General features: G+C 38.9%; 1 protein-coding gene across 2 annotated transcripts in view; it reads right to left on the bottom strand.

Moving 5' to 3' along the window:
* NKAIN3 (sodium/potassium transporting ATPase interacting 3) overlaps positions 1-22,274 on the bottom strand; it is a 996,279-nt gene that overhangs the window by 452,647 nt on the left and 521,358 nt on the right. For both annotated transcript variants that reach the window (XM_069731401.1, XM_069731402.1), the window contains exon 3: positions 21,593-21,673. In XM_069731401.1, the coding sequence (XP_069587502.1) occupies positions 21,593-21,673 (81 nt within the window). The remainder of the gene's footprint in view (positions 1-21,592; positions 21,674-22,274) is intronic.

Here is a 22,274-nt window from a genome sequence, read left to right as displayed (position 1 = left end):
TACTATCCCTTTTGAAAATTAAAATTTTGGGGCCAAAGCAATATTTTAGTGGAAAAAATTTCCATTTACTCAGCCCAATGTTATACAATTCTGTGAATCATCTAAGGGTTACAAATGCTCACTACACCCCTAGATGAATTCTTCGAGAGGTATAGTCTCCAAAATGGGGTCGCTTTTGGTGGATTCTGCTGTTTTGGCATGTCAGGGGCTTTTCAAATGTGATATGGTATCCGCAATTATTGCAGCAAAAATTGTGCTCCAAAATTCAGTGTGCACTCTTTTTCTTTTGAGCCCTGCCATCTGCACAAACAATAGTTTTTCACACCATATGGGCAGATATGGGCAGACCCCTGGGCCAAAGCAACATTTTAGTGGAAAAAAAAGTGATTTTCCATTTACTCAGCCCAATGTTATACAATTCTGTGAATCGTCTAAGGGTTACAAATGCTCACTACACTCCTAGATGAATTCCTCGAGACGTATAGTCTCCAAAATGGGGTCACTTTTGGTGGGTTCTGCTGTTTTGGCATGTCAGGGGCTCTTCAAATGTGATATGGTATCTGCAATTTATTGCAGCCAAAATTGTGCTCCAGAATTCAATGTGCACTCTTCCCCTTTGAGCCCCGCCATCTGCCCAAACAATAGTTTTTCACCTCATATGGGCAGAGATGGGCAGACCCCTGGATGTTCAGGTCCAGCAAGTTTGGTCAAACAGTTAAAAAAAAGTTTGGGTTCAGGCACAAGAACAGTACCCGGACCGGATCCCATTTACTTGAATAGGGAGCCGAACATCCAGTGTTTGTCACATTGTCATGTGCATGACAGTGTGGCAAACACTGCCTCTGATTGGCAGTAAAATCATTACTGCCGGTCAGACAGCCGTGGGTCTCATGCTGTCAAATGACAGCGTGAGCACGCAACTGCAATCAGAGGTAAAAAGTTTACCTCTGGTCACTGGCATCAGCTGATGGGACTACTGCTCCCATCAGGCTATACCTGCTGCTGCTAATAACAGCAAGAGCAGGTGGAGACTGATGGGATGATGGAAGTATTCATCAGCCTGCGCCTGCGCTCTAAATAAGTAATTTTAAAAAATGGCATGGGTTCCCCTTTTTTTTGATTACTAGGTAGGCAGCTGTGTGCTGCAACCATCAGCTGTGTGCTGCAACCATCAGCTGTCAGCTTTAGCAAGGTTGGGTATCAAGAATAGAGGGCTCCCATGCTGTTTTTTTTAAATTATTTAAATAAATAATTTTTAAAAATGGCATGGGTCCACCCCATTTTTAAAAACCAGCCAAGCTAAAGCAGACAACTTTGGGCAGGGACTCTTACGCTGGTGAGGGGCCATGGATATTCTCCCCCCCCAAGCCTAAAATAGAAGCTTGCAGCCACTCAGAAAAGGTGCCTTGCCCAGCTCTTCCCACTTTCCCTGTGGCAGTGGCAAGTGGGAATCAAATTTCTAATCTCTCCTGGTGAACTGCGGGAGACGCCTCTCCATTACTAAGCCATGGGCTTGATGTCACCAGACAATACAAAGGTGAAATCAACCCCATAAATATGAACCCCACTTGCCTCCACCACAGGGTAAGTGGAAAGAGTCAAGCAAACTGCCAGAATAGATGTGCCTTTTCTGGGTGGTTGTGGGCTGCTAATTTTAGGCTGGGGTGGCCAATATCCATGGTCTCTTACAAGCCTGAGAATACCAGCCCCCAGTTGTCAGCTTTAGCTTGGTTGGTTTTCAAAAATGGGAGGACCCTATGCCATTTTTTTTATTTATTTAAATAATTAAAAAAACAGCATGGGGACCTTTATATTCTTGAAAACCTACCTGGCTAAGGATGATAGCTGAGGGTTTCAACCCGCAGCTGTCAGTTTTGCCTGGCTGTTTATCAAAAATAGAGGGGAACCCACGCCACTTGAAGCAAAATATTTGTTTCGAGCACAGACACTGGCTGACGAATACTCCCATCAGTTGTCGTCTACTCTGGCTGTTATTAGCAGCAGCAGGTGTAAACTCATGGGAGCAGTAGTCCCATTATCCGACACCAGTGGAGATAAACGTTTTTCTGTGGAATCACGCTATTATTTGACAGCATGGTAACTGCGGCTGTCTGACTGGCAGCAATGATTTTACTGCCAGTCAGAGGCAGTGTTTGCTTAACCTGAACAGCAACACTGTTTGGGGTCCATGCCCAAACAGTAGGTGTTTGGTATGGATGCCAAACTTTACTGTTTGGTTTCACGCATCTCTGCATATGAGGTATTGGTGTACTTAGGAGAAATTGTACAACAAATTGTACAGTCCTTTTTTCCTGTTACCTTTGTGAAAAAGAAAAAATTGAGGCTAAAGCAACATTTTCACTGGAATAATGTATCTTTTCATTTTCACAACTCGATGTTATAACATTTTGTGAAGCATCTGTGGTTTCAAGGTGATCGCCACACCTCTCGGTAAGTTCCTTGAGGGATGAAGTTTCCAAAATGGGGTCACATATGAGGTGCTTCCATTGTTTACGCACATCAGAGGCTCTGCAAATACAACATGGCATCTATTATCTTTTCCAGCCAATTTTGAGCTTCAAAAGTCAAATGGTGCTCCTTCCCTGGTGTCCAAAGAGTAGTTTTCCACCACATATGGGATATCACCGTATTCAATTGTATTGTCTATTTTCTCCTGTCACTCTTATGAAAATTATAAATTTGGGGCTAAAGCAACATTTTTATGGGAAAAAGTAAAATTTCCAATTTTTTTTCCACATTGCTTTAATTCCTGTTAATCACCAAAAAGGTTAATAAACTTCTTGAATGTGATTATGAGCACTTTGAGAGATGTAGATTTTAAAATAGTGTTACTTTTGGGTATTTTATGTCACATAGGGCCCGCAAAGTCACTTTAAATGTGATGTCCCTAAAAAATTTGTTTCTGGAAATTTTGTTGGAAGAATTAAAAATAGTTGATTAATTTTTCACCCATCCTACTTTCTAACAAAAAATTGAGTTTAAAAATTAATGCTGATGTAAATAAGACATGTGCCAAATGTTATGTATTATCTATTTTGTGAGGCACAATTAGGATTTCTGGTTTAAGGGCATAAAGATTAAAAGTTTGAAAATGGCTAAATTTTCACATTTTTAGTCGCATTTTCAATATTTTCATAAATAAACAAATCATATTGACTAAAATTTACATTTACTACTATCATGAATTACAATGTGTCATGAAAAAAAAATCTCACAATCACTGGGATATGTTGAAGCATTCCAGAGTTATTATTTCATAAGGTTTTGCTGGTCAGAAATGTGAAAACAGGCTTGGGGCTGAAGGGATTAATTTTAGCCTTCACAATTGGAATAGAGTTATTCACTGGAAAATCTCTTCTTCTGAATAGACCATGGCAAAGTCCTTTGAGAAAATCTATGTGGAGCACTAGATATAAATATCAAGTTCGTAGACAGGAACATTGCGTAGTGTGCTGTGCAGAAACTGGTTTAAACTTTTTTGGACATATTATATATGCCCTAAGGACAGTGATGTAACTAGAGTCTGATGGGTCCCGATGCAAAATGTGTATTCCCTCGGCATGTTGGTCAAATGTATGGGCCCCTGTAGCGTTCTAAATCCCATAAGTTGCATCCCCTCCCCCATTATGTAGCAATGTCCGTCCTGGTATATATGTCCCCCATCCTGGGCCTATCCTTGTATATACAGTACAGACAAAAAGTTTGGACAGTACTAACCAAAAGATTTTTCTGTATTTTCATGACTGAAAATGGTAAATTCACACTGAAGGCATCAAAACTGTGAATTAACACATGTGGATTTATATAATTAACAAAAAAGTGTGAATAAACTGAAAATATGTCTTATATTCTAGGTTTTTCAAAGTAGCCACCTTTTGCTTTGATGACTGCTTTGAACCCTCTTGGCATTCTCTTGATGAGCTTCAAGAGGTATTCACCGGAAATGGTCTTCCAACAATCTTGAAGGAGTTCCCAGAGATGCTTAGCACTTGTTGGCCCTTTTGCGTTCACTCTGCGGTCCAGCTCACCCCAAACCATCTCAATTGGATTCAGGTCTGGTGACTGTGGAAGCCAGGTCATCTGGCGTAGCACCCCATCACTCTCCTTCTTGGTCAAATAGCCCTTACACAACCTGTAGGTGTGTTTAGGGTCATTGTCCTGTTGAAAAATAAATGAAGGTCCAACTAAACGCAAACCAGATGGAATAGCATGCCGCTGCAAGATACTGTGGTATCCATGCTGGTTCAGTATGCCTTCAATTTTGAATAAATTCCCAAGTCACACCAGCAAATCACCCCCACACCATCACACCTTCTCTTCCATGCTTCATGATGGGAACCAGGCATGTAGAGTCCATCCATTCACCTTTTCTGCGTCGCACAATGCAGGGTCGTTGGAACCAAAGATCTCAAATTTGGACTCATCAGACCAAAGCACAGATTTCCACTGGTCTAATATCCATTCCTTGTATTCTTTAGCCCAAACAAGTCTCTTCTGCTTGTTGCCTGTCCTCAGCAGTGGTTTCCTAGCAGCTATTTTACCATGAAAGCCTGCTGCACAAAGTCTCCTCTTAACAGTTGTTGTAGAGATGTGTCTGCTGCTAGAACTTTGTGTGGCATTGACCTGGTCTCTAATCTGAGCTGCTGTTAACCTGCGATTTCTGAGTCTGGTGACTCAGATAAACTTATCCTCAGAAGCAGAGGTGACTCTGGGTCTTCCTTTCATGGGGCGGTCCTCCTGTGAGCCAGTTTCTTTGTAGCACTTGATGGTTTTTGCAACTACACTTAGGGACACTTTCAAAGTTTTCACAATTTTTCGGACTAACTGACTTTCATTTCTTAAAGTAATGATGGCCACCCGTTTTTCTTTACTTAGCTGCTTTTTTCTTGCCATAATACAAATTCTAACAGTGTATTCAGTAGGACTATCAGCTGTGTATCCACCAAACTTCTGCACAACACAACTGATGGTCCCAACCCCATTTATAAGGCAAGAAATCCCACTTATTAAAACTGACAGGGCACACCTGTGAAGTGAAAACTATTCCCGGTGACTACCTTTTGAACCTCTTCAAGAGAATGCCATGAGTGTGCAAAGCAGTCATCAAAGCAAAATGTGGCTACTTTGAAGAACCTAGAATATAAGACATATTTTCAGTTGTTTCACACTTTTTTAACCCCTCTGTGACCTTAGACGTACTATCCCGTCGAGGTGCCCTGGGCTTATCTGACCCTGGACGGGATAGTACGTCATAGCGATCGGCAGCGCTCACGGGGGGAGCGCCGCCGATCGCGGCCGGGTGTCAGCTGCTTATCGCAGCTGACATCCGGCACTATGTGCCAGGAGCGGTCACGGACCGCCCCCGGCACATTAACCCCTGGCACACCGCGATCAAAGATGATCGCGATGTGCCGGCGGTGCAGGGAAGCACCGCGCAGGGAGGGGGCTCCCTGCGGGCTTCCCTGAGCCCCCCGCAGCAACGCGATGTGATCGCGTTGCTGCGAGGGTCTCCTCACCTCCCTCCCTGCTCGAGCCCCGGATCCAAGATGGCCGCGGATCCGGGTCCTGCAGGGAGGGAGGTGGCTTCACAGAGCCTGCTTAGAGCAGGCACTGTGAAGCAGCCTGCACTCCTATCAGATCAGTGATCTGACAGAGTGCTGTGCAAACTGTCAGATCACTGATCTGTGATGTCCCCCCCTGGGACAAAGTAAAAAAGTAAAAAAAAAAATTTCCAAATGTGTAAAAAAAAAAAAAAAAAATATTCCAAAATAATGAAAAAAAAAAAAAATATTATTCCCATAAATACATTTCTTCATCTAAATAAAAAAAAAAAACAATAAAAGTACACATATTTAGTATCGCCGCGTCCGTAACGACCCGACCTATAAAACTGTCCCACTAGTTAACCCCTTCAGTAAACACCGTAAGAAAAAAAAAAAAAAAACGAGGCAAAAAACAACGCTTTATTATCATACCGCCGAACAAAAAGTGGAATAGCACGCGATCAAAAGGACAGATATAAATAACCATGGTACCGCTGAAAGCGTCATATTGTCCCGCAAAAAAAGAGCCACCATACAGCATCATCAGCAAAAAAATAAAAAAGTTATAGTCCTGAGAATAAAGCGATGCAAAAATAATTATTTTTTCTGTAAAATAGTTTTTATCGTATAAAAGCACCAAACCATAAAAAAATGATATAAATGAGGTATCGCTGTAATCGTACTGACCCGAAGAATAAAACTGCTTTATCCATTTTACCAAACGCGGAACGGTATAAACGCCTCCCCCAATAGAAATTCATGAATAGCTGGCTTTTGGTCATTCTTCCTCACAAAAATCGGAATAAAAAGCGATAAAAAAATGTCACGTGCCCAAAAATGTTTTCAATAAAAACGTCAACTCGTCCCGCAAAAAACAAGACCTCACATGACTCTGTGGACCAAAATATGGAAAAATTATAGCTCTCAAAATGTGGTATTGCAAAAAATATTTTTTGCAATAAAAAGGGTCTTTCAGTGTGTGACGGCTGCCAATCATAAAAATCCGCTAAAAAACCCGCTATAAAAGTAAATCAAACCCCCCTTCATCACCCCCTTAGTTAGGGAAAAATAAAAAAAAATGTATTTATTTCCATTTTCCCATTAGGGCTAGGGTTAGGGCTAGGATTAGGGTTAGGGTTAGGGCTAGGGTTAGGGCTAGGGTTAGGACTAGGGCTAGGGTTAGGGCTAGGGTTAGGGCTAGGGTTAGGGCTAGGGCTAGGGTTAGGGCTAGGGTTAGGGTTAGGGCTAGGGTTAGGGCTAGGGCTAGGGTTAGGGTTAGGGTTGGGGCTACAGTTAGGGTTGGGGCTAAAGTTAGGGTTAGGGTTTAGATTACATTTACAGTTGGGAATAGGGTTGGGATTAGGGTTAGTGGTGTGTCAGGGTTAGAAGTGTGGTTAGGGTTACCGTTGGAATTAGGGTTAGGGGTGTGTTTAGATTAGGGTTTCAGTTATAATTGGGGGGTTTCCACTGTTTCGGCACATCAGGGGCTCTCCAAACACGACATGGCGTCCGATCTCAATTCCAGCCAATTCTGCGTTGAAAAAGTAAAACAGTGCTCCTTCCCTTCCGAGCTCTCCTGTGTGCCCAAACAGGGGTTTACCCCAACATATGGGGTATCAGCGTACTCAGGACAAATTGGACAACAACTTTTGTGGACCAATTTCTCCTGTTACCCTTGGGAAAATACAAAACTGGGGGCTAAAAAATAATTTTTGTGGGAAAACAAAAAGATTTTTTATTTTCACGGCTCTGCGTTATAAACTGTAGTGAAACACTTGGGGGTTCAAAGTTCTCACAACACATCTAGATAAGTTCATTGAGGGGTCTAGTTTCCAATATGGGGTCACTTGTGGGGGGTTTCTACTGTTTAGGTACATTAGGGGCTCTGCAAACGCAATGTGACGCCTGCAGACCAATCCATCTAAGTCTGCATTCCAAATGATGCTCCTTCCCTTCCGAGCCCTCCCATGCGCCCAAACGGTGGTTCCCCCCCACATATCGGGTATCAGCGTACTCAGGACAAATTGGACAACAACATTTAGGGTCCAATTTCTCCTGCTAACCTTGGAAAAATACAAAACTGGGGGCTAAAATATAATTTTTGTGGAAAAAAAAATATTTTTTATTTGCATGGCTCTGCGTTATAAACTGTAGTGAAATACTTGGGGGTTCAAAGCTCTCACAACACATCAAGATGAGTTCCTTAGGGGGTCTACTTTCCAAAATGGTGTCACTTGTGGGGGGTTTCTACTGTTTAGGTACATTAGGGGCTCTGCAAACGCAATGTGACGCCTGCAGACCATTCCATCTAAGTCTGCATTCCAAATGATGCTCCTTCCCTTCCGAGCCCTCCCATGCGCCCAAACGGTGGTTCCCCCCCACATATCGGGTATCAGCGTACTCAGGACAAATTGGACAACAACATTTAGGGTCCAATTTCTCCTGCTAACCTTGGAAAAATACAAAACTGGGGGCTAAAATATAATTTTTGTGGGAAAACAAAAATATTTTTTATTTGCATGGCTCTGCGTTATAAACTGTAGTGAAATACTTGGGGGTTCAAAGCTCTCACAACACATCAAGATGAGTTCCTTAGGGGGTCTACTTTCCAAAATGGTGTCACTTGTGGGGGGTTTCTACTGTTTAGGTACATTAGGGGCTCTGCAAACGCAATGTGACGCCTGCAGACCATTCCATCTAAGTCTGCATTCCAAATGGCGCTCCTTCCCTTCCGAACCCTCCCATGCGCCCAAACGGTGGTTCCCCCCCACATATGGGGTATCAGCGTACTCAGGACAAATTGGACAACAACTTTTGGGGTCCAATTTCTCCTGTTACCCTAGGGAAAATACAAAACTGGGGGCTAAAAAATAATTTTTGTGGGGAAAAAATTTTGTTTTATTTTTATGGCTCTGCATTATAAACTTCTGTGAAGCCCTTGGTGGGTCAAAGTGCTCACCACACATCCAGATAAGTTCCTTAGGGGGTCTACTTTCCAAAATGGTGTCACTTGTGGGGGGTTTCAATGTTTAGGCACATCAGTGGCTCTCCAAACGCAACATGGCGTCCCATCTCAATTCCTGTCAATTTTGCATTGAAAAGTCAAACGGCGCTCCTTCCCTTCCGAGCTCTCCCATGCGCCCAAACAGTGGTTTACTGCCACATATGGGGTATCAGCGTACTCGGGACAAATTGGACAACAACTTTTGAGGTCCAATTTCTTCTCTTACCCTTGGAAAAATAAAAAATTGGGGGCAAAAATATTATTTTTGTGAAAAAATATGATTTTTTATTTTTACGGTTCTGCATTATAAACTTCTGTGAAGCACTTGGTGGGTCAAAGTGCTCACCACACCTCTAGATAAGTTCCTTAGGGGGTCTACTTTCCAAAATGGTGTCACTTGTGGGGGGTTTCAATGTTTAGGCACATCAGTGGCTCTCCAAACGCAACATGGCGTCCCATCTCAATTCCTGTCAATTTTGCATTGAAAAGTCAAATAGCGCTCCTTCCCTTCCGAGCTCTCCCATGCGCCCAAACAGTGGTTTACTGCCACATATGGGGTATCAGCGTTCTCAGGACAAATTGGACAACAACTTTTTGGGTCCAATTTCTCCTGTTACCCTTGGTAAAATAAAACAAATTGGAGCTGAAGTAAATTTTTTGTGTAGAAAAGTTAAATGTTCATTTTTATTTAAACATTCCAAAAATTCCTATTAAACACCTGAAGGGTTAATAAACTTCTTGAATGTGGTTTTGAGCACCTTGAGGGGTGCAGTTTTTAGAATGGTGTCACACTTGGGCATTTTCTATCATATAGACCCCTCAAAATGACTTCAAATGAGACGTGGTCCCTAAAAAAAAATGGTGTTGTAAAAATGAGAAATTGCTGGTCAACTTTTAACCCTTATAACTCCCTAACAAAAAAAAAAATTGGTTCCAAAATTATGCTGATGTAAAGGAGACATGTGGGAAATGTTACTTATTAAGTATTTTGTGTGACATATCTCTGTGATTTAATTGCATAAAAATTCAAAGTTTGAAAATTGCGAAATTTTCAAAATTTTCGCCAAATTTCCATTTTTTTCACAAATAAACGCAGGTACTATCAAAGAAATTTTACCACTATCATGAAGTACAATATGTCACGAGAAAACAATGTCAGAATCACCAGGATCCGTTGAAGCGTTTCGGAGTTATAACCTCATAAAGGGACAGTGGTCAGAATTGTAAAAATTGGCCTGGTCATTAACGTGCAAACCACCCTTGGGGGTAAAGGGGTTAAAGTATATAATTCCACATGTGTTAAGTCATAGTTTTACATAGTTACATAGTTATTAAGGTTGAAGGATGACTATAAGTCCATCTAGTTCAACCCATAGCCTAACCTAACATGCCCTAACATGTTGATCCAGAGGAAGGCAAAAAAAACCCATGTGGCAAAGAGTAAGCTCCACATTGGGGAAAACAATTCCTTCCCGACTCCACATACGGCAATCAGACTAGTTCACTGGATCAACGCCCTATCAAGTAATCTAGTGTATATACCCTGTAACATTATACTTTTCCAGAAAGGTATCCAGTCCCCTCTTAAATTTAAGTAATGAATCACTCATTACAACATCATACGGCAGAGAGTTCCATAGTCTCACTGTTCTTACAGTAAAGAATCCGCGTCTGTTATTATGCTTAAACCTTTTTTCCTCCAAACGCAGAGGATGCCCCCTTGTCCCTGCTTCAGGTCTATGATTAAAAAGATTATCAGAAAGGTCTTTGTACTGTCCCTTCATATATTTATACATTAAAATAAGATCACCCCTTAGTCTTCGTTTTTCCAAAATAAATAGCCCCAAGTGTAATAACCTATCTTGGTATTGCAGACCCCCCAGTCCTCTAATAACCTTGGTCACTTTTCTCTGCACCCGCTCTAGTTCAGCTATGTCTTTCTTATACACCGGAGACCAGAACTGTGCACAGTATTCTAAGTGTGTTCGAACTAGTGACTTGTATAGAGGTAAAATTATATTCTCCTCATGAGCATCTATGCCTCTTTTAATGCATCCCATTATTTTATTTGCCTTTGTAGCAGCTGCCTGACACTGGCCACTGAATATGAGTTTGTCATCCACCCATACACCCAGGTCTTTCTCATTGACGGTTTTGCCCAGAGTTTTAGAATTAAGCACATAATTATACATCTTTTTACTTCTACCCAAGTGCATGACCTTACATTTATCCCCATTAAAGCTCATTTGCCATTTATCAGCCCAAGCTTCTAGTTTACATAAATCATCCTGTAATATAAAATTGTCCTCCTCTGTATTGATTACCCTGCAGAGTTTAGTGTCATCTGCAAATTTTGAAATTCTACTCTGAATGCCCCCTACAAGGTCATTAATAAATATGTTAAAAATGCCTTCAGTGTGAATTTACAATTTTCATAGTCATTAAAATACAGAAAAATCCTTAAATGAGAAGGTGTGTCCAAACTTTCGGTCTGTACTGTATGTCCTCCATCTTGTTATATATGTCCTTCATCCTGGTCCCATCGTGGTATATACAGTATATGTTCTCCATATATGACTGTGGTAAATTTTTATGGGGGGAGACTTAAAATATTATACAGCTAAATGTGTAAATTCTGGTCTGGTATAAATTAGGACACTGACCACTTTACTTCCACTACATGCACCATGCACTCTAAACTTCTTGGTTGGCCGATTGACCCAAACCAATGACATTTGTGTGCTTTCCCTTAGGAACTATCTGTAAATTAGCTGCAGGGCTGCAGGGCTTTCTAAAGTATTCTCAGTTCTTGCCTAAAAGCAAAACCTTTCCCAAAATTCCTTTTCATCTGGATGCAGACAGGATGTATTATCCCTAAACCTCTGGTACTGGGAGCTGTACTTTAGATTTAACTGTCAAACCCTTTATATTTCTATTTTTGGAAAGTACAGCAAGATATAAAACACCAGACTGACTTTCTTATTCAACCATTTGTAAATATTTTTTCACAACTTCAGAAAAAAATTGAACAATGCTGAATGTGCAGACATAATTAATTGTTCACATCTATACCTCTAAGAGCTTACCTCAATTGGAGCAATTGAAAACCATAAAAAAATGGCAATGATCAAAGATGTATTGGCTTCCTAGCCACAAATGAGTACTTCAATATATTACTTAATCAATACATGGAAGAGTTTCAAGTTTCAATTTAATTCTCTATCTTTGGAAGGTTGCCATACACTAATTGTGAGAATTACACGTCCGCTACTTGGCTTGACTTTTTGCATGCATGACTTGAGACAGTGGGATGTTAATATTAAAATGTTTCATCAAAGCAGCACAGAAGGACATTTTATGAAGATCAATATGCAGCTTACACGATTTCCAATAATCTGCTTTGATGTTAAACTTTTATTGAAATCACTCCCCCCGAAGCATACACACCCTTTACATAATTTTTAAAAAGAAATGCAGTACATACTACTTAAATGTTTCACAATTCATATTCATGGATCATTTGACCTTTATACTGTAAATTCCCCCTTTCAACAAATGTAACATACGTAGCACAAGTACAGTATCAGTTCTTCAGTTGTATACTGTAGCTTTATCGGGTACAAATAAATAATCTCCCCCCTAGCACAGAAATGTTCTCAAAGATTAACACTTCCTTTCCCCCCATAGAACACTATGCATTTTGTCTCTATGAAAATACAATGAAGAGCAGTTGAAAAAAAATCATTTTAATACTTTGTACTCGTGTAATCGGTCTGTTTATGACCCCATAAATAATTACTTTGAATGATCCCCAAATTAAATGATAATAAAGTGAAATTAAACATTTTACAACATGTGTTGTCATTTTTCTTCCAAGATTAGGCAAGAGTGACCACATCAATCTAATATGCAAATTGCCTCTTCTGAGAAAAAGAGGACTTAAACTCTACAGCCCCACCTGTTGGAAGTAGCGATCCTACAAGTCACAATCAACCCTTTAACGAGTCGTGCAATATGACTTAGGATAAAAGCCAAATCAGTATCTCAATTGAATTGCGAATTGAGATACTGATTTGGCTTTTATCCTAAGTCATATTGCACGACTCGTTAAAGGGTTGATTGTGACTAGTAGGATCGCTACTTCCAACAGGTGGAGACAAAAATTTACAGATTCATTATGGTGACAAATATTAGTCACCCAACCATCACATATACTCCCATGGGATGAACATATTAATCCGGAGAACAAATGGAAGTTTGTATAAAAATTAACAATTTTTATTAGAGACAATACATATACCAAAGTTAAAAAACAGGTACATATACAAAAGTGACTGTGCAAAAGACACTATAATACAAAAAAGACACCAGACAAAAAAGAGGGTTTGCCACTAAATAAACATTATGTGCACCTAATTACATGGTAAATGTAGGTATAGACAAGTATATTCTGACACTGTGCCCAAAAGAACCCTATCAATCACATGTAGGGATAGACCCTATGGCAAATTGTAAACCCCTAGTGATAGCGATTCCCAGCCTCCGGTACACATAATATGTGTCAGGCATATGTAAAGTTACTTTGCCCCATATTGTGTCCATAAGCAGAGGGTAGTCAGAGACAACATGTCTTACCTAATGTGGCCAGACCCTTAGCACGCACCCCGACGCGCGTTTCGCTAATAGCGTTGCTTTATCAAGGGGAAGTGGCGCTATAGAGTTTAAGTCCTCTTTTTCTCAGAAGAGGCAATTTGCATATTATATTTCCCAGAGGAGCATTGCACGACAAATAAGCCTCCGTACCTTGACAAGCCAGAGATGGTATGTCACTCTCCATAAGAAGAAACGATACCCCTTAGACCCACATCAATCTAGGAATTTGTGGGGGAAAAAGTGGTTTTACCTTTTCTAGTAGATGCCATAAAATACCTTTGTTGAATTGACCATATTCAACAAAACGTGACAACAATATTACTGAGTCTTGTACAAGCAAATCTAACCAGATAGGCAACATGTTACTTTTCAGACCTAAATCTGTGCTTAAACGGTGGTCCATAGTAAGGTACATTAACGTTTTATAGCCTTATGTTTAATCATTTCAACATGTTAAATTACTATGTTGCATGGCCAATCGGCATGTTAGATATAGGCAATTCTATATTGATTATTAATTACTATGGAAATGTTATATTCCTAAAACATTAATTTGCTGTCTAGAAAAAAAATAAAAATAAATAAAAATTATAAATTCTTTATTGTTTTATCCTGGCTCAGGAAAACTCTATACAACTATGAAGGTTGATTGGGGGCACATAGCCATTTATTGCCTGGGTGTCAGCGAAGAGTGAAGGTTACTAAGCAGCTAGATGATCTAATATTACAGTACACTGAAACTAAGACTAGAAAAAACTAGACTTCATAGTTGCCTGGGGAAGTCATGGGTGGCACATAGCTGCATTGTTACTATCACTAGACATATGTCCATCAAGTTCAACCAAAAGATGGGATATGATAAAGAGAATGAGATATATTTATAACCATAATGCATGGTTTATTTTGCCCTAAAAGAGCAAATTTTTCAGTTTTTTATACTGAGAATCAATCTGGACTGTCTGATTGACTGGATCAACATTCAAAATAAAAAACTATTCATGTTAACTTGTTCTAAAAAAGCATCTAAGCCCTTTTTGAAACAATTGACAGCTCCAACTATAACCACCTCCTGATGTTGGCTGTTCCACAGATTAATAATTCTCAAGATAAAGAAAACATCTTTTGTCTTTTGAGGGGGTGTTACATGAAACAACTTTTGACATAGATTTTAAATTAACATTTTATGTTAATGAGTAAGTTAATCATGCCCCCTCTCTCTTAACAACTTCGTGCCTCTTTTAATACACAGCAATATCCTGGTGGCTTTAGAAGCTGCTGATTCATATTGCATGCTGTTCTTTAGGGTGAGATCTACATGTACATCCAGTTCATTTTTTACAGAGACTATCCTAGTTTACTCCCTCTAAATTATGGCCATATATTATTAACCTTTTAAAACAATTTTACGTACATGTATGTAATTGCGGGACTAATTTTGTGTTGAAAGGGCTCCAGAGATGAGCTCTTTCAACATTGTATCTAACAGCCACACTGCAGATGAGCTCTGGCCTGCGTCTCTTAATCATTTAAACTGTCGCGACTCGAGTGTCAGGTGTTTGGGGACAAGGGCCTACTTACATGTCGCTAACGCTAGGGGCACGCTAGCTCACCCTGCTCCTGAGATTATTTCTTATAGTGATGATACCGGGGCCACGTACCTTATCTTAGCTCCTGATTCCATCCTCAGCCTGTACCCTTCCCTCACCCAGGGAGAGGAGAGTAGTAGTACTCCAGTACACCAACCAGACAAACAAGGTAATACAAACAAGGGAAACGAAAAATGCCAAACATACAAATATACTCACAAAGATAACAGAGGAATGCACCGGGGGTATAGAATGGGGTAAAACCAAAGTAGAAGAAGTAAGTAAATTATCACACACTCAAAACCTAGCAACAGTCACAGATAAATCCACCAAACACCTTTCTCCTATTATAACCAACAACAACCTCCAAGCCATGCAGCAAAAGCTACTCTGACCCAGTGCTAGGCAGGACCCAGATTATATAGGAGGTGGGAGTGGCAAATAGTGAACAGCTGAGTGCCTTAAGGCTCCAGGAGCTCTCAACAAAGCAGATTAACCACTGCGATGTCAAAAGAAATGTACACCATTTAGTAAGAAGGTGAGGTGCTTCTAAACAGTCCAGGAGTAGCAGAAATTGGAAGCTGCAATCTTCTGCCTCCTCGCCGTTATGGTAAACCTGTGACATAAATGCTGCTGTATGTCTCTGACAGTAGCACTTAAATGGAACGTGCCTCGAAGCTTGCGCTTACTGACTCCCATCAGTACCCTGCGAAGAGATCTCAGGGCGTTGATGCTCTTCTGTGTAGCAGGTGGCCTTCTGAAGGATCTCATCTCAGCCATCTTGGTAGTCTTCTGAATCTCAGCTATATGAAGAGGTTCAAAGAAGACAAAGATTTACACTATATACTGCAATATAATGGTACTGCAGTGTATGATATAAAAGAACGGAAAGTCACAGGTTTAAGTTCGCTGAGAAAAGTAAAAAATAAAGTAAAAAAAAAATATATATTTATATAAAAGTTCAAATAAACCCCCTTTTTCCCTTCGAAAATAAAGACATTTAAAAGATAAACATATTTGATTTTGCCACGATCATAAGTCTCATCTATCAAAATATAAAATTAATTAACCCAATTGGTAAACACCATAATGAGATCAAAATGCCCGAAATGTGTTTTTTGGTCACTCACTTTTCCTCCCTAAAAAATGCAATGAAAACAGATCAAAATGGCTTGCCAAAAGTGATATCTATAAAACCATCAGCTTGTCATGTAAAAAATAAGCCCTCGCAAAGTTTAATTGATATGGCGTTAAAAAACCTCACATTGTTTTTTTACAAATTTCTACATTTTTTTCTCCACTTAAATAAAAAAAAACGCATACAAGTTTGGTATGGCAGTAATTGTACTAACTTGTAGAATTACAATTCAAAGTAACTTTTATCCCAGAATGCACGTAATTAAAACACTCGTAAATTGAATTTTTTTCCCAATTTTATCACATTAGGAATTGTAGACAGAAAAATAAATAAAAAGTGGTTCTCGGAAGAAGAGGAGGAAAAAAAGGACAGAAATGAAAATTGGCTGTGGAGGAAAGGGGTTAATACCAAAATGTATAACTTTCCAGTTATCCACATTCGACCTCATCTGTTAGATGGATTCCAAAATTCTCAGTTTGTAGAAATCAGCCTGTAACTTATGAGCATCTTCCACTATTCTAATTAGCTTGGGGCCATCTGAAAAAATGGAAGCAACACACAGGGCCCGATTAATCAAGACCAGCGTTGATTGCACTGATCTTGATGATGGGACATGCTGGATTTGGCTGCTCCTGATTCTTTAAGAGGTGTATGCCCCATGACCATGCTGGAGTAAGATTTGGGGCAAGCAATTACTGGTAATTACGGGGCATACTCAAGTTTTTTGGCTGGAAGTTTGCTAACTGTTCCAAGTAATGTCATGTCATTATTTTATTTTGAAAATAATTAGTACAATCGTAAATTTTAAAAATATAAAAGTTAGGCTTTAAATTTTTATTACTGAGTCACCATATCAATCTGTAAGTCTAAAAACATACATTGGTCTGAGACTCAGGTGCCTTCCCTATGAATAAAATACAGCATTATATTACATGCCCTTCTGACACCCGGTATCACAAAATATGCCAGTTATGTAAGGAAACGGGACTAATCCTTTCTGTAAATTGCTGCCTGCGGTATTGAAAAACACAGTAGATTGCTGACAAGGGACACAGCAAGGATAACCCGACTTTTACAACTTAACCATCTCTTAAATAATTCATGTATATTATGCAGACTTCATGCAGTTTGACAGCCATTGATTTCACAGAGACCCTGTCTGCAGTTTCATGCACATAAAACACACCATTTCTGATCAGAATGAAAAATCTTTGTAGGTTGGTACAAAATTCAATCAACCTGGAAAAGACATAAGTGATGATGGAAAAATCAGTACAACTAATTCATTAGACGTGTCCTCCTGGGTCATGTAGAGGTAACGGCATCGGAGCAATTGTAGTTAGTGCTTCCTACAAGTAAATTGCCACATGCTGCATCGGGCACTCATCTTCTAATTGTGTTATCAGAAAGCAAAAAAATGCATAAAATATACAATAAAAAAATAAAATTCCTTAAACAACAAACAATATTAGATATTGTCATCAATTAAGTCTTAAGCCTACTAAGCCTAACTTTATACTGTCTACCAGTTAAAAAGTCCCAAAATTTGTATAGACCGTTCATGACTACACTTTGGTTTGGTTCAATGCGAAAACCATAACTACTGTGCCAGATCAATCATACGACAAATCTCAACGGTACACAAAGAAGCAAAAAAATTCTAAGAACTCTCATGTATAGTAAAGTAGCAAAAGTAGTAGTAAAGTAGTTTTTAGTAAGTGGCAGCTTACACTCCGATATGGTAATTGCAGCTTGCTCTATTATTTACCATTATGATGTTAATGGTCAGGTAACAAAGCCACAGAAAAAAAAGAAAAAAATGTGGATTTTCATAGAAGCTCTATCATCAATGAGCGATTTCATCACAATAAAATTTTCCAAAAGATCTTGTGAATTTGTCCAGTAGTTATTATATGGCGCTCATGAAAATTGGCTTCAAGTGACCTTTGACACTTTCAACATCATTTGCAGTTCCTTGTTCAAATCTGAAAAGTTTAACTCATTTTTTTAATAACTTTAATGACCACTGGACAAATTATCAAGACCTTAAGGAAAAATAATTTTGAGTAGAACCTATAGTTAATGACTGCACTTGTATAAAAAATGCTCTTATCCTCCCGTATAGTGCATTTGATTCCATTGACTTATACAGAGTACTTCTGGGATTCCATTGTGCTTTTTATCATTTTGATGCATGCAGAGCTACTCTTGCTCTCCAATCTAAGGCAACTGCTTATACAGCCCTAAAAGAAGTGTAAACATGATGTTACATACAGTACTTTAGGTATAAATCCATTTCAGAAAGATTTTGTCAGAACTTTTGATCAGTGGGGGTGTGGCTGCTGAAACCCCCACAGATTGTTTTAATGAAGGGGTAGAAGCATTCTGCCTAACGCTGCTCTACACTTATCTGAAGACAAACTCATACATTTTCTATTGAGTCCATCTTGAGCTTTTCAGGAGCACTAGGCTATGAATTTCTGACCCTACATTTTATTGATTGATGTTCTCACTCTGTTTGAACCACCAAAGCAAATGCTTCATCAGTACACATATCTAGATACTCAACACATTTCATTATAATAAAGATCAGACCCACTGGACAGTAATCAATAAAATAGCTAACTCAGATACATCAAACAGGACTACTCATATAAACCTCAAAAAAGAAGGTAAGCAGGCGAGTGAAACCTCATCATCAATGTTAGATGTTTAGATTATTTCTCCTGGATCGCATATGCACTGTTTTGTGAAAAGGTTATGTAATCTAATCAGAACCAGATAATCTGATCTGATAATAAATAGTGATGAGTGAATATACTCGTTACTCGAGATTTCCCGAGCACGCTTGGGTGACCTCCAAGTATTTTTTAATGCTCGGAGATTTAGTTTTTATTGCCGCAGCTGAATGATTTACATCTGTTAGCCAGGCTGAGTATATGTGGGGGTTTGCCTGGTTGCTAGGGAATCCCCACATGTAATTGAGCTGGCTAACAGATGTAAATCAATCAGCTGCGGCAGTGAAAACTAAATCTCAGAGCACTAAAAAATACCCGGAGGTCACCTGAGCGTGCTCGGGAAATCTCGAGTAACGAGTATATTCGCTCATCACTAATAATAAACTCTGTTACAATACCATTGATGTTAAAGGGTTTGTCCTACCCAGTGCAAATTTTCTGCAAGCACTACAGCTGGCAGAATCATATAATAAAACCGCTGTGTAATATACACACTATTAGGATTTGACTCTGCTTTAGAACGTTCATCACGGGAACACTAGTAAGAATTTTGCCTACTTGATCAAGTCATATTCTGACTAGTTTCTCATCTGCTTCTATCAATAAAACATTGATAGAAGTGGAGAAACAAATGAGAAACTAGTAGGCACGTAAGTACTAGTATGCAAAATGATTTTCTGTGATCACGTGATGATCGCTCGAACCGATAACAGAGCCAAATTCTAACAGTGTGTATATTACACATTGTTAGGATTTGGCACTGTGCTTGCTGAAAATTTGCACTGTGAAGAACATCCCATTTACATTGCAGAATTGCAATGAGTGTTGACAGGTATGTCTGTTTTACAATAATTTGCCAAAAGACCTGATTTCTTTTTTTTAAAACCAGCCTTACTTATTCCTTGTGCTCCACGGCCACCTCTCCACCGCCACCTATTCTTTACGGACATGGCTGCAGCAGTGACTTCTATTTACTGCAAATTACTGTTGTAGTCAATCACTGGGCTAAGTGGTCATGTTATGGAAGATGCCACAAGTCAGCTGTATCTGGTGATTAGCTGCAGGGGTTATGTGCTGTAGATGTAATGTCACTGCTGAAGTCATGTCAACAAAGACTGGCAGGCAGCACTGGAGAGGCGCACTGAAGCAGCAGTAGGTAAATAAAGCTTATTTTGTTCTATTCAAGATGAACAAGTCTTTGGGCAATTTTATTGTAAAATGGACAACCCTTTTCATTTTTTTTTCCTTTCCTTATTTCAAGAGCTATAACTTTTTATTTCATCGACTTAGCCATAGAAGGGCTTGCTTCCTTCTGGCTTAGTTGTAGTTTTGAATTTCACCATTCACTTGATCTTATAATATACTGATAATGATCATTTTTTTATTACATTTTCTGAGGACGAGACCAAAAATAATACTTATAGTGTTTTAATTTTTTTTTTATTCATACGACGTTTACTATATGGGTTAAATACTTTAATGTCTTGAACTCTTATGAATGTGGTTATATTAAATTTGCCTGTTTTTCATTATTTTGGTGTTTTCCAACTGAGAAAAGACTTTTGATTTAAACTTAGTTTTCTTTCTTTATTTCTTACATTTCTTAAAAATATTTAAACAGGTCCTTAGGGGACTTGAACCTGCAATCATTATATTTGTACATTGATATATGCTAGAATCATCTATAAAGATAGTAGAAAGATGAAGGAAAAGAGGCCTCCAGTACGTAACCACCTACAGGGTGGGGTGATGGATATTATTACTTACGTACAACAAATCAAGCAAATGTTGCAGTCGGAGTTTGACAGTGCTATGTGGGTAGTTAAACATTAGCGAAAGGCAGGTGCTGGCTGTATAATATGGCTGTCCGTCTTCACTTCATACTTATAGATCACTTCCTGGAAGGGGTTATGGTTAGCATTCCTACCATCTCTCTCTTAAATTGTACCTGACATTTTCTTTCAGATATGTTGGTAAAAGCAATAGCATTATCAATTTTTCAAGAATAGAAAATCAAAACAAGGAACTGTCCCAAAAACGTTATAATTAAGGTATAGCAAATGTTGGGAGTACAAAATAACATATAGAAGACACATACCAGTAGGTGATGTCTCAGCTCTGCCGACTATCTGGTATAAATGTTACAAAAATGTTACCAAAATAGATTTGTATTGGGTATATCTAAAGACTCATATTTCCAAAACAATACAGTTGAAAATCAATATATGCCTCATTTCTGTATTCTATATAAAGGAATGGTCTCACACAAATTACAGGCATCCAACACATCTTAGTGTTTCCACAGGAATGAGAGCATTGTATTTGCCTAATATCATATTTTCATGGACCAGGAGGCCATAGTGTCCACCTCAAAGACTACATCCCTTTTATATACAATACAGAAATGAGGTATATATTGATTGTTTTGGAAACATGAGTCTTCACATATGTTGGTAACGCTGAAGATGTCAAAAACATTGGAAAGAAAAATGTCAAAATTTCAAGGGTTATTCAGCCTTAAAAAATTAATAAATGAGCTTCCGCTCAATTCATTAGGCAAATGTAGTCTTAGTGACTGGCAGTGTGGTGATAAGGAAACAGTTTCATGAATATTGACTATTAAATCACTGGTTTAAATAAACCGATGTCCATCTTGCCCATCCACAGACTTTTTACCAACCAGGTCCAGGTGTTTAGGTCACTCTTTGTCTTTTCTGAGTGATAAAGGATTTATTCTCTTACTTAAAGAATCATCCCTGATGTTTCCAACTATATACAGTACAATCTCAACACCTTTTCATTCCAGGGACTGGTGTGCTCTTTAATATTGGTGATGTCCAATTCCTTCCACGATCACATGGAACAAAATGCACTGAATATTTCTCATTTTAATAGTAGCTTCCTCTTACCTTAGAGAGTCCTCCTACTTCCAAATAGAAACATATGACAAAGACATTCCACGCCACCCAAAAGGCTGTCCATACTGTGTACTGAAGAGATAAAAATATATATAATCATGATCTTAAAAAAGTTACTAGCAAGAAGAGACTTTTTTCCTTAATTGGAGGCATTGGAGGTTTAGCAGATGCTGTCTGTCAATAGAGAATGTGAATGCGAACATCCCAATGTAAGAGCAAAGAGTGAATCAAACATAAAAATGACATCAGTGACAATGAGTACAGCTATTTTATAATTCTATCTAGTGGCAACCATCATGGAATTTCATTTTTTGGTGGACTCTCCACTTTTGTGATGGATATTTATGCTCACACACCAAAATGGTTATTGGTTGTAGGGTATTTGTCCATACCAAAATATATATATTTGGATGTAGTCTAGAAAGACATTTCCCACTACTGAGTTATAATGAGTCTAACAGAGCTCCTTACTCTTAAAAATAACAAATTATTTGTGAAAATAATAGTTTAGGTTTAGTATGAGGAAATCTGCCAGAATTCAAATTCAGCAAATTCACTTGAATTCAGCCAGGATATTTGGTTCGCCTCAGCTTGATGTAATGAATATTGAATTGCCAGTACAAGATGTTTTTTATGCTCCGAGGTCTTTCAGTCACCAGAGGAAAATAATGGG

This window comes from Ranitomeya imitator, chromosome 6, assembly GCF_032444005.1.
Source record: "Ranitomeya imitator isolate aRanImi1 chromosome 6, aRanImi1.pri, whole genome shotgun sequence".
Classification (NCBI taxonomy): domain Eukaryota; kingdom Metazoa; phylum Chordata; class Amphibia; order Anura; family Dendrobatidae; genus Ranitomeya; species Ranitomeya imitator.
The sequence above is the reverse complement of the archived record's forward strand: the minus strand, read 5'-3'. Positions and strand labels throughout refer to the sequence as shown.